Below are 19,548 nucleotides of genomic sequence, written 5' to 3'. Positions count from 1 at the left end.
GTTCTCTGGTATGTGCCTTGCAGCGCTTTTTATTTAATAAATTACTTTTTTCATCCATTCCTGACGCCTCCTCTCTTACATTTGGGTCCGGCTACAGTCTCCAAATTGTGACAATATTCTTGCATTTTAAGTGGACATCCACACCAAATGAGCAATCTGAAATCATCTTTTTGTATTATTTCCCCCCATAGCTCAAACAAACTTTTTATAACACTGTCACAGATGAGGTTGATGCACAGCTCATATTGGGTTGCAAGTGCACCTTTAGAAGAGTCCACTAACCTCTCTACCGCCAATTAACCTCACAGACATGGTTCTCTGTTCATCTAAACAGTTTTAGCAGATGCTTTTATCCATCGCAACCTTCAGCAGAGAAATACAGCGACAGTAACATAGCAGATCACAAAGTAGGTGCAGATAAAACGGTTTAGATAAGTGCAGCTAAGTGCCGTAAGACGACATCCAGGTGCAGCTGGGGAAGGGAAAGGGAGAGTGCAGTTCACGACAGAAGAGTTGTTGGAAGAGGAGTTTTCAACACCTTCTTGAATGTAGAGAAGCACGACTCTGCCCTTGTGGCCGCTGGTGACCTGTTTCACCACTGAGGAAGAATGTGGGAGAACAGTGTCGACTGCAAACGCCTCGTGGGAGGAGAGGACGAGGCCGGTCTGTGTTCTTGTGAAGAGACATGAAGTGTTTCTGTGTTATAGGATGAAGCTTGTAAAGGCATCAATGTGTGTTGTATTTACTATCCTAAAGATACAGTATAGAAGAGCGTCGCTGGAACGGTGTTAAAGTATTATTTATATCATTAATGAATTGGGAAATAAAAATATAGATTTATGAAATCTGATAGCGAATTAATCAAGAATTATTTCAATGATTTAGTCAAGTATTTTCTTTTTTTTTTTACTTTTAAAAAAGAATTACAAAATGCACCATTAAATAATGTAATTTTCAATAAAAATGAAAATGTACAAATTCATGTATAGAATTATTTCTGTTGTAAGGCACTTTTGTCTGCTAAATCTAGTGTAGTATAAAAAGGATTAGATTACCTTCTAACACATTTTGTATTTATTTACAATTCCAGTGACAATTTGGTCCTCAGAAAAAAGAAAGCTGTTAAAAACGAGGCCATCGATAAGTCATGGTGACACAGTCACTGGAAATCATGTATTCATCAATAAAGAAAGTTATTTCAGCGATCTGAAGGTTGAAAATAATAATGATTCAGTTAAGCAACAGCTGAGATATTTAAGACTCAATCCCGCACTTCAAACATCACCCTGTGTAACATTTAAAAAAGAAACATAAAAAGGGGAGAGGCTAAACATAAATCTAGTAGCTAGCGCTCGCTGTTGATGAAGTTAAAGTATTTAGTTGATGCGAAGAAAGGAAATTGGTGTCAGCCAAAATCGGTATTGGCAGATCAGACCTTTAAAGAAATGGCTCAATTAACTGCTTTTTTTCTGGTTATTTAAAATGTTCCTAAAGGTCCAAGTTGCTGAGCCATTCAGATTTTCTTCCTGGGAACTAAAATCAACAGCACGGAGCAGGCTGTGTGCTTTAACGGCTTTTTCAGCCACTTAGACAGCACTGGGCATGCTCAGCAAGGTGGATTAAACACTGTGCTTTTCCTGCTCACGTTTATTGCTGCAACGATACATCAAATTAGTCAGTTCTGTTTTTTTGCAAACATTTGTCAACCCCAAATGAATAATAAAAAAAATATAAATGTTTACAGACAATCAACTTTTTCTGTTCAGGGATGAACATATTTTACTGGAATACACTAGAGGAAGTGCAGGAGGCAGCATAGTCTGCTATGATTGGCCACTAAAGATGCAGGAAATGTGGGCAGTCATGGAGGATAATGGACATCGTTCAGCTTTTCATAGGATGGTGTGAAGCTGCTGATGCCACCGAGGGCTTGCAGTACCAGACTTGGTCAACCATGTTCTGCCTGCACCTTTCACGCTCCGTGAAGTAAATGGGAGATGGCCGTGTGAGCTAATTAGTCAACGACCGGCTCGCCAGCTGTGGTTTTAATCAGGTGATATCCAAACAGATGATATGCAAACAGATAATGGAGAGAACTGACCAATTGATTGCTGCAACTCGAGTTATTTCGTCTAACACTTAAATTGATAATTAAAAAAATACATATATGTATATGTATGTATGTGTGTGTGTGTGTGTGTGTGTGTATATAATCATATTGGACTGATAACATTCTCATATGCAGGGAGCTGTTGCAAACATTTCAAAACGAGTAAAAGGCTTTTTTTTTCCTTTTCTTCCAGTTGAATTTTGTACTGTAAAAAGACTGTTGCCTGATTCTGTCACAGCACAATTCATTTTTAGAAATATGAATAAAACATCCATGCACCGTTTTGTTCAAGTTGGCCCTTCAGACTGCAAACAAATGCAAGAAAAGACAAAGGCTATCTTCCCAGTTTGGGCTCAAGCACCCATTTTGTCACATACAGTAACACTGTTTTTCTGTATGTTTCAGCAGCAGCCTGATGGCCACGGATTTTCATCAAATTCTGAAATTACCATCCAATCTGTCTGACAACTTCAAAGCACCACGCTGGGCTGACTGACATGAAGACATTCCCACCTCCCACTGGGAGAATGGGGTGTCTCCTGTCTAGTATCTGGACAACCCCCGTCCCCCAGCAACCATTTGTGTTTCAGTCACGCACAAAGCTGTCATTTCTAAATGCATCTGCCCCCCCAGAAAGGTGTCACTAGGGATTATGGAATACCTTAGTGGGATTAAAATGTTCTTGACAGACTGTCCGCTTCTATTCTTTAAAAAAAGTTACTTTCTTCCATGTGAGAGTATCGGTAAAAAGTACTAACAAGATGTCCAGCTTGTCTCAGTTGATGCTTGATAATTTCTCTTGTTGACAAAGAGTCAAGCTGACTCGTTTGTGCACATTTTACAGTTTTATCCTATCACAGAGTGTCTGTTTCAAACTTTACATCTTCTGCCGACCCAATTATCATCTAGATCGTTGCCGATGTTAGATTTGCTGCTCACTAATGTCCGGAGTTTTTAATCAAGCAAAGGCAAAAATAAATAAAAATGGAAAACAATACAGCACAGTACGTGCCAAGTGCATTAATCCTCCTTTGCCTCTGCTGTTTTCGTCTAATTAAGGGTCATTCTGTCTCCTGGACACATTAGGACACTGCACGCTGGTCCCAACCCACATAATTAAATGTTTCTTTGTGCTTACCATCTGGAGACCTCATCACTTTAAATATGCATGTCAAATTGATTCCTTAATAATGTTTATGTGTCTTCTCAGTGCTTTATTATCATCCAGGATTAGCTGTTTATTTTTCTTTCATCAGCTGCACTCATCACACACACATTGACATGCAGAAAACACACATGGAAAAAACTAAACCCTTGAGGTAGTCGTGGCTCGGAACAGCCACCGTAGCTGACAAACATTAACTTCAAAGCAGAGGAACAATTTAAATGTAAGAATAACCACATTTTTTTTTCATGCAGTTAATGCCCCATGAAACTGAGGCTACTAACTGCTTTTAATATTGTGCAAAAACCTTTTTCAGGACATGAAGCCACACCCCCTTTGAAAAAATGTGTCTGGTAACCTACACAGTGACAACCAATTCCATTGGTACTGAATGTACCGGACCAATAGCCTTTCTCCAGTGTTCCTACTCGTCATTTACCATGATTTTATCAACATTAGTTTGGTCGATGCTCCGCATAATTCACATTTCTCTAATAGGTTTCATGCCTATCCAGTGGTGTCCAAAGGCAGTTTCCTCTCTGGAAATCAAACTTAAACTCAGTTGGCTGGCCAGGCTACAATGCCTCATCAATACAAGAAGTTGCATTGTGGAAAATCACATTTAGTCTTTGCAGCAAATGAGACCCACTTAAAATCATCCCTCTGTCAGACTCATAATTTGACGTGCAACTAAAACCTCACTTTAATTCAATAAGCACAGATTTGGAGTGGAAGGTACTGTTTGCTGTTGTGTTTTTCTCTCAACTTTTGTCCAAGCGTATCATCCCTCTTTTCTTTCTTTTTTCCCGTCAAATGCTTGTTTGAATACAGACATATGTGTAGTCAGAGGACCGTTCTGCCTTTCCCATTCTCTTTCTCTGAGTGCAGTTGAGGATTAGTCAGTGCCTGAGTGACTAGAATAATGATCACTGCAGTGGAGAAACACATTTTCACATTTCAGGAGATAAGGGCATGCAATCTGCTAGCGGAGGACTTAACCAACTCCCCATGGCTTTGTGTGGAGCTAAAAGAAAAGTCACCACCAACAGCCAAGAACTGTACTGCGTTGTACCCTGCACAAGTGGGTAGGACACCCGCTACTACAGTATCTTTTTCATTTGAGGAGCACCATTCATTCTGAAACAATACGTCTGTTGCATCCAAAGAGATGTGGTTATGAGACGAAGCCCCCTGGCGTACATGGTCCCAGTTGTGTTGGTGTCCAGTTTCTAAATGTGGTGGTTTATCCTACTCTAGAAGATCAGATCTGGGTTTATTTTACAGAGCGAGACCAAATCGAATATTTTTGTTCAAAGATAGCTTTATGGAGAGGGCAATTCTCAATTTCAGACTTAATCCACTGCTGAATAGCTGGCTTCCCAAAGTGGCAGACATGCTGAGAGGCACTTCTTAATTACAGAGAATAAAACATTTTTGGACAGTATCGCAGAGGAGCGGCCTTTATAGCAATGATGTCAGGGGAAATAGCACATGCACATACACATACAGTCATAATGAGACCTGAATTTCCACATCAGAAGGTTTAAAAAAAAAAGGGAAAGAAAGCCAACCTGTACTCCACAACAGCAGAACAGCTTGTTCTTTTGTAAACTATTCCTCAATAAACAAGAGGAGAAAGGAAAGTGCTAAGTAAGCTGTTGAAAAGCAAGTTCCCTGGGATGAAAAGAATCCTTTTAACTGTAACGGGTGGTGTATGGAACCAATTGCAGTATAAATGACTCAGAAGATAGTTGTAAAAAGTTCAATGATTTACTTAGACCCTGGCAGACAGGCAAACGGTTCAGAAACTGGCAAACAGGAATCAGGAGAGGTTCTTGGCCAGGGACGAAAGGCTAGGCCAAATTACCAGGAGGCAGATGAATCAGGGAATCTGTTCACAGCATAGATGAGTCCCCCTTCAATGAAGTGAGGGGTGGGTAGGGGTGGAGCAGCAGGTACCAGCGGGCTCTCGCTGACCGGCTTGACCTTGGACACATGGAATGACGGGTACACCTGCATAGACCAAGGGAGCTTAAGCCGGACTGCCACAGGGCTGATGAACTTCTCGTTGGCTAAGGGCCCAACAAACTTGGGAGCCAGCTTGTTGGATTCCACATGCAGAGGAAGGTCACGGGTGGAGAGCCAAACCCTCCGGCTCACCTGGTACTCTGGAACTTGAGAGGCAACAGCGGTTGGCTGCTGAGGAGTATCGCTCTGCCGCCTTCACGAGGGAGGCTCTAGCACGGGCCCAGGTCCGACGACCGGGATGAATGAAGGCTTGAACCGAAGGGCAAGACGTTTCCCCTTCCAGGGCTGGGAAGAGACTGATAACCGTAGGCACACAGGAAAGGAGAAAAATCGGTGGCAGAGCCGGTCAGGGTGTTGTGGGCATATTCCACCCACAATAGATGCTGGGACCAAGAGGATGGGGCTGTCCCCATTTCTTGGTTGATCCTTTCAGTTTGGCCATTAGATTGAGGGTGGTACCCGGCTGACAAACTGGCGGTGGCTCCCAAGAGGCTGCAAAACTCTCGCCAAAACACTGATGAAAACTGGGGCCCTCTCTCCGAGACCACGTCAATAGGAGGAGCTGGTCTCTTTAGATGAGCATGGGCAAAGACACAAAACCGGCCATCTTTGAGAAGCGGTCCACAGTGGTAAGAATAGCCAACTTCCCATCCGATGGTGGCAGGCCTGTCACAAAGTCCACTGAAATGTGGGACCAGTGGTGATGTGGCACCGGGAAAGGCTGCAGGACGCCTGAAGGAGCTTGGTACAATGATTTGTTCTGGTTGCAGGTCTGGCAAGCTCTGACATACTCCCGGGTGTCCTCCTGTAATGTGGGCCAGCAGAAAACGTAGAAGGACTACAACTGTCAAGCGATTAAAAAAAAAAAAGAAATTGAGAGATTAAGATCTGTAATTAATCTAATGTCTTTTTTTATCTCACCTAAAAATTGCTGATAAAAGCCCTCAACTTGGTTTTTTCCTATAAATTCATTACATTGTGGAAGATCAAAAGATTGATATAAAACAAAAAATTGTCTTTATAAAGTCACTTTTTTTTCCCTTTACTGCACATATATTAATGGTTAATACCATGTTGTTGTACCATGTTGGAACCTAAAGCATATATATATATATATATATATATATATATATATATATATATATATATATATATATATATATATATATATATATATATATATATATATATATATATATATATGCATTTTTGATATAAAATATATAGTGTTTTTTTTTTAACAGATAGTCTATCGGTAAGCCAAAGGGATAAGAAGGTTCATCCTTGATGTAGTCTGACAGACCATGCAGAAAAGCAGCGCACAGAGTTCCAGTCGTTCTGACGGGCCCTGGTCCGGAAGTCGATGGACAAGTCAGCCACTGACTGATTCCCTTGGCGCAGGGAGAGCAGATCACAGACGGCATCCAGAAGCGCCCAACCCGAAATCCTTGAGTAGTTTTTCAGAAAAGGCCTGGAATGATGCACAGGCGGGAGTCCACTTCACCCATTATGCTTTTCCCCAGAATAGGGCTCCCTTGGTCAGGTTGCCGGTTACGTATGCCACCCTGGCTTCAGTGGCGAACGTCTATGGCTGAAGAGTAAGGAACAGGAGGTCAGGAATGAACCGCAGAGTTCAGGATTTCCATCATAGCGCTCACGGGTTCCCACTCGGAGATCATCCTGGGTTGTAGCTGAGATGCAGGAGTAGGTTCCGGTGTGGGGACTGGAACTGCAGGAAGGCAAGTGGACATCAGCTGACGCAACTGGGTGGAGAGGACTGCAAAGGCATTGGCCTCTGCAGCTCATTTGGCATAAGCCTCCTCTATTCTCTGCTGATGTTGCATGAGCGCGTTCTCAATCCTGTCAAACCTAGTCTGTGGTGAGCGTGGTCCTGTCTGGCCAGATTGTACTGTAACAGGTGGTGATTGGACCTAATCGCAGTACAAAGGACTCAGAAGACAGTGGCAAAAAGTTCAACCTTTTCCCTTAGACTCTGGCAGACAGGCAAACGGTTTAGAAACCGGCAAACAGGAATGAGGAAAGGAGAGGCAAAGCTCTTGGTCAGGGACAGAAGGCTAGGTCAAATTACCAGCATGCAGACAAAACAGGGAATCAGGGACAGGCTAGGTTGGTACCGGAAAGAGAGACAGGAGAACACTGGAAAGCCTTGCATGGCAATGAACAATTTGGCAAAGGTGTGTGCACAGGTGAGTAGAGTGAAGTGATGTGGTGGGTGTGGCTGACAGGCTGAGTGAGGCATAGGTAGGATCAATGAAAAATGACTGATGGCTGGATGACTGAACTGTGACATTAACAGTTTCGGTCAGTTTAATACATTCTTACCTTTCCCACATATTGTGCATCTGGTCCCATTTGTTCTTCTAAAACAAAGAATTGGTTCCAGATCCAGCCCCGCTTGGGCCTGTGGTGCACCTCTGTCTCCCCGTTGGCCAGTTTGGTCTGGTTGATCTTGGAGGGCACTTTGGTGGGGACATGGTGGCTCGTCCCGTAGCACCTCTGGATGAAGCAGAGGCAGACCAAAAATGGACAGAGACAAGTGGTGGTGGATATCCTCATGATGGTGTGTGCTTTTGTGAAAGTATCCCTGTGTTCCAAGGCACCAAGGTCCACCTTCGGCCGCTGCTGCAGCAGCTGCCACCAAAGGCCACCGCTGCAGACCCGTGAAACGGTCCCAGCGAAAAAGAAAAAAGCTGAATCAAATCCAAACTGTGGCAGAAACGGTCCTGGGAGATCCTTTATGGTTCATGGTGCTAAGCCTAAATTAAAAAAAGGGGCCAGTTGCATTTACATTATGGAATTTCCCAGAGGCTGAGATGCTGTGCAAACAGACGTGAACTTCTGGGTAGTTCTACCAAGACCAGAGGTTAATCCCGGAAGCCATTCTGGAAGTCCTGCAGGAGAGAGCAGAGGAAAAGAGAAGCAGAGTTGGAGATTAATTTGATGGATATTAGAGGCTAAATGTTCACTAATTCCCTGCAATTAAATTGCAACTCATAAATCCTTCTAGATGAGGACATGTACTTCAAAAAGGCTGACTGTAATAAAGTGCAAAGGCATCGTGAAATCTCACTACAATATTCCAACCATATTTTTTTTCCCCATCATGCAGATGATTAAAATACATATTGTCTACTTTTGGAGTAACACTGCTATTAAAGGTTATCCATCCCTCGAAGGTCAGGGTTGCTTGGTGACTGGCGCTGCCCTGCGAGGTCTGAGACATGAATCACAGCTGCGCAGCATTAGCCCTGTGACACAAAGGATGGCTTGAGTTCATTAAGGATAGGTGAAAAGCTTGGTTTTGGATGCTTCAACACAACTCAGGCACACTACAGGGCTTAGATTGTGCCTCGCGGATGGTGAATAATAAGTGTGTGAAGGAAAAAGAAATGCATTTACCGAGATAAGGACTGAGATGAAGTCCCTAAGATGTATGGCCGAAGGTGGTTTTCAGAAAGCAGGGGAATAAAAAAAAAGTGTTTTTTTTTTTTTGTATGTTATTACATCAAAATATATGTTATGTACAGTACTGCAAGTAAAAATGACTCCTTGGAAGCACTGTTAACGTTTTTAAATTCAAGCAGAGCTCTGTGAACCCTTGCAGTCCCTTTAAAAGAATGTGTGCATTACAGTTGCAATTTAAGGTGTGAGGGAGAAAAAACTGTCTCATCCAAATGTGGAATATAAAGTTAGTGATGTCATTTAGGAACTATTGAAGCATGAAATCAGTGCTGAGTTGTATTTATCTTTTTGATTCATTTTTGACTTGCAGTTGTTTTAAACCTACTTTTATGTGACATGTTCCATTTGATGCCTTAACAAAGAAAAAAATAAGAAGAAAACAGGAGGGTTCATATAGTTGTAAAAACATTGGGCAAATCTTTACATAACCTTGGAAAAGTGATTTCAGTTTAAATATACGCTTGGCAAGCTTTGTGTGTTGAGAGGCAAAACAACTGTCAAATATTATAAGTTGCTTCCTTAAAAATGAGCCTGAGGGTCCCTTGGCTTAAAAGACTGAAATCAAAGTGCCAGAAATGCAGAAAAAAACTAAACTCATCAAATCAAATATTCAGTTTTAAAACCTTTTAGATTCTTGGTATTGGAGCACTTATCTTGTCCAGATAAAACATTATTGTTCTCAATTAATTTGAAGGGTTAGATAATGTACATCTTTATTCATTCCAACATTTATACATGTAGATTTTTTGTATTTATTTCAACTATCCAATACATTTCTATGGTATATATTGATATTTAATCACATGTTATTGTAAATGTCTTGCTCGTTTATCGAGCTATATGGTTTTACATGCGCCTTATGCACTTTTACACAAATCAGGGTAATATGGCCCTGAGATGGACTGGCAAAGTGTGTACTTGGAGCTTTCCCCCAAAGCCAGGACAGGCTTCAACAGGCGCCTGCAACCCCAGACAGAAGATAAGTGGCTATGAAGCTGACCCTGGTCCTCGGGACTCCATCCCCTGCATGTTTTTGGATTTTTCCCTGGTTTGTCAGACCTGGCGCAAAGTATAGGGTCATCAACAGACTTGTGCAGACATTGATGACAAACTGAGGAAGTCCAATCATCTATTGAAGTTTGGTCCCAGGATACAGGACCTGCAGGTAAAAATACTAGACTAAATCCACACTATGTAACCACTGGGAATGGACAAAAGAGTATGCAACAATGACGGAGGTCCACACATCAGAGAGAGAAGGTACACGCATGCACATGGAGGTTTTTATTTTCTAAATGATTCCACCAAAGTGCTTCATAATCATTAAATAGTTATAGCACTTTAATACATGGGGAAAAAATGGAAAAAAAAGTCCCTTTTTCACAAAGGAACCTCTGAGAGACATTTGAGTCAACACTCTGAAAGGGGTTGCAAAGAAAAAGAGAGGCTTGTGCCTCCTACCATTAATAGGATGAACCACAGTCCTAAATAGCTTCCTCACAGCAGATGGTTACTCTACCATTCAAGTGCTGCAGCAGAATAGCAGCTTTTTGAGGGATTATTAAGAGGATAAATACATGTATGTGATATTTAACTGTATATAGGAGCTGACAGACTTCAAAGTCTGCTACCGCCTATCTATTACAATGAATGTGACAGCATAAGAGAGGAATGCTTAAAAGAGGCACTAATGCAACTTGACTGTCACATACTTTGATGAATAATCACTGAATTAGTTTTTTTTTTTAATGGAGATGAATATTTTTACATGCATATGGATAAAGATGTTCTCAAAAACCATTGACTAATCCCCGTGTTTGGGATATCTTCCAGCAAATGATATGCAGTAGAAGTGAATGAGCTCCTGGTTGTTGGTTATGTTCTGCAGCGGTTGTACGAGGTAATACCGACTGCCAGCCGCGGCAGGGAGAGGAAAACGGAAGTCTGTTCCACACTGACTCGGATTAAAGCAGCGGAGGATAAATACTCAGCCACGTACTAAACGTGTAATTCTGAGAGACGGCTCTCATCTACATAGGTAGAGCTACGCCCAAATTCTGCTTTCCCTGCTCCGTTTTGCCGACTGACAACAGGATATCATGATCCCCAGAGAATTATGATGGTGGAGTGGTTTTGCTTCAGATCATTTTCCTCCAGGTTCCTTTTCCTGATTTAATAATACAATACAAAAACATTGAAAAACCTTTTCCATTGCATACTTTCACTTTCCAGAATGAAAATATCTTTTCCAGTGGTTTCACTTTAGCCTCCCGGGGCTCTCTTCAATCAGTTTCCTAATTGTCTGATTATCATGCTGATTCGAAGCAAAATACATTTCAGGGAGCCATGAAATCAACAGCATCTGGCTCTGTCAACGAAAATAATTTCTCGCTTTTTATGATGATGATATTGTACTGAGCAGGCCTCTGCCCACGGCTGGTTTGGAAATGTGCACAGTTTAACAGGATGGGTTATGCACAGTGGCAGCAACAGATTTTTTTTGGCAGGATGTGTACAAGAATAATACATTCATATGCTCATTAAATTTTTTATTTTTTGATGGCGTAGTTATTCTTCCACAGCTTGATTACTGTATTCCGCCTAATTAATATTTTAGTTATGAAGATCCTAATTCTACTGTCACTATTTTGAAGGACACGCTCGGTGATGGTCTTCTTTTTTCTTTTCTTTAAATTACAACACCAGATCAGAAAATGTTGGGATGACGTGGATGAAGCAAATTAAGAAAAATGAATGCTACATTTACTTTGGCTTTTATTTCCTTGGAATCAGTATGAACTCAAGAGTTTTTATGTTTTTTCTTCTCAGCTTTATTTCATTTTTCATTTCATTTTTCATTATTTTAATTTTTAATTTTTATAGGTTATATATGATATGATATTGTGAGGAAGGGACAGGACTAAATAAGCATTCTGCTTCCTCCTGTTCCCTCTCGAACACATTGTTTTGCTGTGTGTTTTATTTTCGAATGAGATTGTTAAATTGTTTTGCTTTTTTTTAATATATTTTGATGCTTTTAATTTGATTGGGTTTTGTTGTGTTCGAGACAAAGCCAATAAAAAAAAACATAAAAAAAAAAAATTGGGGGGCAATTTAAGGGCTGCAACACATGTGATGACAACAGATGACAAGCATGATGATTTGCCACAAAAAACAGCATCCATGAAATAAAGATCCTTAAAAAAAAGAGGAGACAGGCAATGAAACATTTACCAACAAACGTGTGATGAATTAAGCGCCACAACAAAAACGTACATTTACCAATGAAAACTAAAAATTTACGGTGCAAGAGGGAGCGGTTAGCTTTGGAGCTAACATTTCTGGACTTGGCGGCACAAATTAAAGAAGACCGTAATGACAGAACACGGTTTGGTAACGGCAGTCGCCAGTCACAATAAAAGTGTGCAGAACAAAGTCGTCTCTCCCCTGCTCTGCGGCATCTGAGATGGACCATCAGACAGGAGGAGCACATTCTGTGACGGATGACTCAATATTATTATATTAATATGATTATTTGGGAGGAAAAAACTCAGTGTGCTTTGGATCCAAAATTAGATTAGATTAGATTAGATTCAACTCTATTGTCATGACCCATGTGCAGGTACAGAGCAACGGAAAGTAGTTCAGCATAACCAGAAGTGCAGTCTGCAGTTAGTGCATGAGCATTAATAATGTGGTACATATAAGGTATGTCCAAGTAGGATTTACGGCATTAACAGATGGGAACATATGTACATGTGAAACCAAACAAGTGCAATATTGGTACATACATGTATATCCAGGTGAGTGAGCAAAATATACACAGAGGTATTATGAACATATTATACAGATGGATTTGTGTGTTGATGTCAGTAAATAAAACTGAAACTGAAAGAAACCATCCAAACTGTTGTCAGTCACACGTCCGAAAGCCAGTTTCTGTGATTGTACTGTTTTATTGGTGCCTTTGGAAAAGCTTGTGCAACGGCAGCATGAGCGCAGAATAACACACTGAGATTTTACATCAACATGTGCCGTTTTTAAGATGACGTGCTTTCAAGGGACGTCCATGCATTTTTCACCACAGAGGATGCAGCTCTGATGTGTCCCCAGCAGAGAATGTGCAGGAAGTTTTGAAAAACAAGAAAAGTGCCTTAAGACATGTTTTCAAGAAGAATGGGACAAAATGACAATTGAAACATTTCACTGCTTAATGCCTTAAATCAGGAGATTTCTTTTGTTGTTGTTTTCACACTAAAATATGTGTTTCAATTTAATTTTAAGGAATATCAGATTTATTTTAGGAAGTGTCATCTAGCTCTCAGGGTCTCCAATCGCCACAGAAACCAGCTGGAGTGCCGACCCGACTCCTGTCCGGGTCGTGTGTTGTGACAGTTGCATATCGCAGCATCCACGATGAAACTAGCTCACAGAGCTACAGAGGACATCATGGCAGAGGTGGCGAAGAGACTAAAGAAAGTAATGATAGAAAATGGGGGCAAGAAAGAAACGGCAATCATTTCTGAATCTTGAGAAAAAAAGCCCAGATGTTCCTCACACTCATTGTCTCCATCCTCAGAGAGTGAGGCCATTTTATCTTCCAACAGCACAGACGTTTCTGCAGCATAATGGAGAGCTGTGTTCAGAGCACAGTTCAAAGGTGGATGTTCACTGCAGAACTGGACCTCTTCCTCAGCATCCCGTCTAACTGGGGAGGTGGAGAAGCTGCAGAGACAACCGACCACCCGCAGCAGCTCTCTCGCTGTGGGATGGAGGCCGGGGGAATCCCCGGCAGGAAGCGCTGCCAGGCGGCTGCTTGGAGCCTCTGGCTCCCACGTGGCTCGCACTTCAAGAGCGAGTGTAAAATTATTGAGTTCAAGCTTGTGGGAGGCTCGACCACCACTGCTATTAGATGAATTAACTGACTCGCTTAATTCTCCCTTGCAACTTTTTTATCCTATTTTCTGTTTCTTTTATTTCAGTGTGTATATATAATTACCCTTTAAATGTGTCACTGGCAATAAAGTCTGTATTTAAATGAGTTTGACGAGAAATCAGTGGAAAGGGAAACCCTTAAATATAAGTCATATGTGATAGCAGTGAAGGATGTAAATATTCTTTTATTATTCTAAAAAGTTTTGTTGTGTATTAGTTCGTTTTCCTTACACGTCTTTGTTAACTGCTAAGGGGCATGCACATATTACAAATTTGCTTCAGTTTTGATGCATTTTACTGAGAGCCATTTAGTTATAAACGTTTAGTGAAGCTTTCACTATCACGAAGCTTTCACTTTCCTCCATCATACTGCAATATGACAAAACAGAGATGCACCGATTAATTGGCTGGTAATCAGAATTGTCCAGTTGTTTGATCACCCCAGACTGATATCGGTCAATAGTGGTAGATAATATCGACTGTTACTGACTGATATTTGTTGCGTTTCGTAAGTGCATCAAATGCAGAGCCTTGCAAAATACTGTATTTATTGAGAGAAGGCAGTACATTTATTAGCTCAACGGCTACAGTACTGAAATATCCAAAAATGACAAAATAGTGACGTACTGCCTGTGAGGCTAAAACAATAATTTAGTACTAGTGTACTAGTGTTTTTGAGTACAAGAACAAAAACATTTGAGACAACAAACTTAATCCAACACTTAAAATAGCATCAACCTGCTGAGCATGCTCAGTGTTATGAAGCTAACAAACATTGAGAGGGTGAGACCAAAGCTATCAGAGCACACAGCCGACAGCTTCTGCCATCTTACTTTGTTAATTAAAGGTATAGTCTGTAATGTTGGAGAGCTAGCAAGATTTGAAAGTGGCACCCCCTCTAAGCTCCGCTCCGTCCAAAGCCACGCCCCCACAAACTTTGGGGAACGCGCATTGGCAGGAGTCGAGTTTTCCAGGACATTTTGGACAGCACATTTTCAACAAAACTACCCCATGTCTCATTCACCTGTAAGCGAGGCCGGTTTTAGAGGGGGGTAGGGGTGGGCTGTGCCCACCCAAACGTGCGTCCTGCCCACCCAATCAAAGTTATGGGGATCCTTTATTTTTTTATAATTCTATTTTTTTATAAATATAAAAAAATATCACAGAATATCTGTACCGTTTCTGATTGGGTGGGCACTGCGCAACATTTTTAGACACAACAATGAACGCATACCGCAAAAGTTGTGTCTCTGCGGAGGGACCGGACGTCCCAGCAAAATGAGCAAGAGAAGTTCAGAACAGCACAGAGCCAACACTGAAGGCTGATTTATGGTTCCGCACCAACGCAGAATTGTGCGCGCCGCCGCGTACCCTACGCCGTAGGCTACGCCGTAGCCGTGGCAACAGAGCCTGCACGGTACCGCAGCGCACCGCCACCCGTACCGCCACCCGCACCGGCGCTCTCCGCCCTCGCCGGGATGGAGACGCCTCCATCCCCACGGACCCCCATACTGGGGAGGTGGTATTTTTGGCTGCGTTTTCTCATTTTCTGCACCATTCTTCAGCAAACGTGACTCGAGTGTGTGAAGTTTTCCAGCAAGATTTTCGACGTGACGAGTGCGCGCATGGGACAGAGGGGGGCGTGGGCGGGACTTAAAATGAAGGTATCTGATTGGTTCTTTCCCCCCTGCCAATTCTCTGGTCCTCTGACCAATCCGTGCCATTTGGTGCGCAAAAAACAGATTGGTCAGAGTTTTTGGATTAAAGCTGTCAGAGAGGTCGGATTTTTTTCTTTCCTTTTTCTGAACACATTATTCACTGGCTAGTCTCGGGATGGAAGGACCATTTCACCCAGTATAACAATAAATGTTTTTGAATATGATATCCGAAATGGAAATTTGCAAACAAAAGTGAAATTGGTGTATCTTAAAGCCAGAGTATCTTTAACAGCATCTAAAACAGCCCAAAACCTGATCAATCTATATCTGTCCATATAATGGGTATGCACACTTTTAAAACAGTGTTCACATTTTCCCCAAAAACTCTGTTCCAAGATCGTATTTCTACCTCTTTCTCTATCTCCCCACCCCAACGCCTCACTCAAAGATGGTCTATCCAACTGGTGGGAACCATTAGACAAACAGTAATGGCTCCGATCTGTCCTTATCTTTTTATGCAACCACAACCACAAGGATTTCACTTGCCATGTAAACAACTTAAATTTAATGAGTTCTTAGGAGGCGCCAAGGTACCCGTTATTGCAAGAAATGAAAGTCTTTATGAGGATGATAGATAAAATAAAATGGCAGACAACAAGAAAGGGATAAATGTTGAAAAAAACAATTCAGTCTTGTTGAAAGAAGAATAAGCTCATGTTGCCTTCCGATAATAGTTGATGTTTTGCCCTCCTGTTGAGAGCTCGTTCACCGCATTCGATTTCACAGTTTCAGCTTTCTGTTGATGTCAAACACCAAACAGTGGAGAGGCGGGTCAAAACACAGTTCCATCCTCAGAACAAAAATGACCTGCTGGAGAAAGAGATGACCACAGCCAAAGAGCCTCTTGACTTATTTCAGCTCACCCTAAAAAAACAAACAAGCATTTTCAAACCATTTATGAGGCGTTTATGTTGCTGATGGTCTCCAGCGATGTTTGACGGAGCCAAACAAGTAAACAAGAGGGCTGAAGTGAGTACGTGAAACCACAAACGGCAGCAAGAGGGGAAGAAATAGTTGCATTGCAATGTGTGTTTATGTGAAATCAAACTTAAATGCTACTGTGAAATGTTCCTAAGGCACGGACATGAATTTATTTAATGTTCCTGTGGTTTCTGCTGAAGCAGAAAGCACTCTCCAGAAACACGTTTAAACATATGCTGTAATGGACAGTGAGTTTAGAGATGTATTCCGCACCGGCGGATAGAGAGTGGTCTGGTCTGTTACAAAACTCTGTTCTCCGAATCACGAGTAAAATATGTCCCAAGAGGAAAAAGGACAGAATCTGCTACTTTAAAGTTACAGTTAAAGTTACAGCTTTCAATATCAGGATGCATTTTGTCATCAGTGAGAAGGACTTGCTACAAACACTGTCTTCAGTTTATTTTCCAGAAATCTTCAGTACATATCAAAAACAGGATGTTCTACAGGTGGACTTTATCCATTTAACATGCTCGTGTAAAGGTTAGTCACTTTGGATTTTAACTTCTTTGCTCAAGCATGTGATCAGTGGCAAGTTGATATCAGCTTTGTTCTATACACTGCAAAACTAATTTCTTAGAAAGTTAAAAAACCTTGTTTCAAGAAAAAACAAGACTGTTTTCAGACTATTTTGCTGGCTTTAAGAGTTCTAGTCAAGAAAATCTGTCTTACTCCATTGGCTAAGATATTTTTGCTCATAATAAGAAAAAATTTAAATATTATGCTAATTTCAAGCAGGGCTGTTTTTGCAGTGTAGGACATGTCGTGTCTCTGCGGCTGAAATACATAGTTCTCTGAGTGATGCTTTTCTTCAAACCAAACTGAGGTGTAATATTTCATTGTTTCATACCACACAGTCATTTTGGGTATATTTTGTTCTATGCAAGTTACATTTCACAAAAATTTCAGGTAAGTTTTGATTAGCATTTGTGAAGTCGGAGTAAGTGATCGATTCAAGGAGTATATTTCTTTTTATTGGTTAAAATCAGATTTATTGTTTGATTCTGAGAGAAAAATATTTGCCATTTCTGGAAGGTAGGGCACTGTGAAAACTGCAAATATTTTACTCGGCCTGAGGGAAACTAGATGGCCTTTCTGTTTATCCATGCTAATCAAGGTGAATGCCTTTCATGTATAGTCAGGTCATGTGACCAATGTTGCAAGTGGTAGTGAAAGGGCTACTGCTGTTGGTAGAATGAACCCAATGACCAGTGGTGGACAGTAACGGAGTAAATTTACTTGAGTACTGTACTTAAGTACATATCCAGAGGATTTGTACTTTACTTGAGTATTAGATTTCTTTGGTACTTATTACTCTTACTTGAATACATTTCCAAGAAAAATATTTTTACTTTTACTCGAGTAAATTTCTAGGAAGGCTGAAAAGTACTCGTTACTTTCAGGTCTGCTCTTTTTTCTTCTTCAGGTTTTATATAACATTGTGGTTCTAAAAGCAGCACATCAGTGCAGCTGGTTTCAAAGAGTTAATTCTCAGAAACAAGAGTTAAAAGATCCTTAAATTAATTTAGAAAAAATATAATGTAATTTATTAATGTGGAAAATAAGAAATTTACTCTTACTCTTACTCTTACTTTTACTTAAAGTAAATTTAAAAGCATTTACTTTTGGATACTTAAGTACCTTTAAAAGCAAGTACTTTTCTACTCTTACTTGAGTAATATTTTGACTGAGCTACTTTTACTTGTAACGGAGTAAATTTTGACCAGTAGTATTTGTACTCTTACTCAAGTACTGGGGTCGAGTACTCTGTCCACCTCTGCCAATGACCAAGAAGGCACTAAAAACTGATAAGGATTGAACATCTGTACTTGAACAGAGGAAGTACAAAAAAAAACACTGGAATTAGCAAAAAGTAAAACAAGAGTTAGTACTGGTGTGGCATTTCCTTAATGTCAAAAATAGAAAGAACAGAAGGGACTGATGACTGATGCCATGGTGGTCATATTACTGTTGGAGAGAAAATGTCCTTTTACCTTCTCAAAAACATGAGAAAAAGCTTATTCATCCTCGGTTTGCGGTTAGCTTGTATGAATACACTATGTGCTGTCAAAGGTAACACAGGCTAGATTACTTCTGCCGTCAGGGCAACATAAGTGTAAAACATCACGGGATGGAGTGCCAAGGGGGGTTACCCAACCTGGCCATTGCTACGTCTCACCGCAAATTGAGAAAGCTATGTTATGGGATTAGAAGAAAGTCGTTCTTTGCACCGGAAATAATTTATGATCGTGAAACACCAAAGATTATCTGTAGAAAAAGAAGTAATGTTTTTGCCGTTTTTTAGCTGTTCTTTCGATTGCTATGAATGTTTGTCACACCATTGTATTCTCTTACGTCATATCTTTCAGCCGATAACGTGCTAGTTTGCTGCGTTTAGCAGAAGGAGAAAACCTTTTTACAATTCACCCATCATTCATCCATACATCTATGGCTTCATCTCCGTACTGAGGGTAACAGAGGTCTGCTGTGCCTTCCCCAGCTGCCCTCAGACAAAAGGCAGGGATGCACCACAGAGAGGTCGCCATCGCAGTGCCAACATTCATCTTGTTCTTGCCAAATTGTTAGGCATCACCTAGCACCTTTTTAATGGATAAATGTAATGTTTTATTTCATATTTAGTTCAGTTAACCTTCCATTACTGTATAGATACTATTGGTCCAAAACTGCCTTTTCGCCAATCATTATAGATATTTGTTATTATACTTAATGGTGCATAACACATCTTTTGCTGCTTCACTGGCAAATTATAATACTTGAATGAATAAGAGCTGGAAATTTTGATTGATCTCGAAATACCAGCGCTGTGTGAAACATTTGGGTGTTATTGTGACCTAGCTCATTCTTAGTGAAAGAAAGGAGATTAGTTTGATCAGCTTCAGTACTCTGAATATGTGGCGTACCCTGGAGGGACCACAAATGCAAAGTAAACAAACAGCTTGGAGAAAAATGCCAGAAATTTAGACTTTTAGCTCAGCAGACCGCAGCACTTCCACAATGTCATCTTACTAAAAAAAACAAAAGGAATTTAAACTGAATGTTCTGTTTAGATGGTTAATTCTTCTACACGAAGTAGCTCTAAGTGCATTTCCCATCTGGTTTAAGCTAACATT

The 19,548-nt window shown here is 40.8% G+C and overlaps 1 protein-coding gene across 2 annotated transcripts in view; it reads right to left on the bottom strand.

Annotated features, from left to right (window-relative positions):
* Positions 1-19,548, bottom strand: part of LOC133423643 (cadherin-18) — a 161,468-nt gene that overhangs the window by 113,494 nt on the left and 28,426 nt on the right. For both annotated transcript variants that reach the window (XM_061713908.1, XM_061713910.1), the window contains exon 2: positions 7,647-8,215. In XM_061713908.1, the coding sequence (XP_061569892.1) occupies positions 7,647-7,880 (234 nt within the window). In that variant the 5' untranslated portion in view covers positions 7,881-8,215. The remainder of the gene's footprint in view (positions 1-7,646; positions 8,216-19,548) is intronic.

Source organism: Cololabis saira, chromosome 22, assembly GCF_033807715.1.
Source record: "Cololabis saira isolate AMF1-May2022 chromosome 22, fColSai1.1, whole genome shotgun sequence".
NCBI lineage: Eukaryota > Metazoa > Chordata > Actinopteri > Beloniformes > Belonidae > Cololabis > Cololabis saira.
The sequence above is the reverse complement of the archived record's forward strand: the minus strand, read 5'-3'. Positions and strand labels throughout refer to the sequence as shown.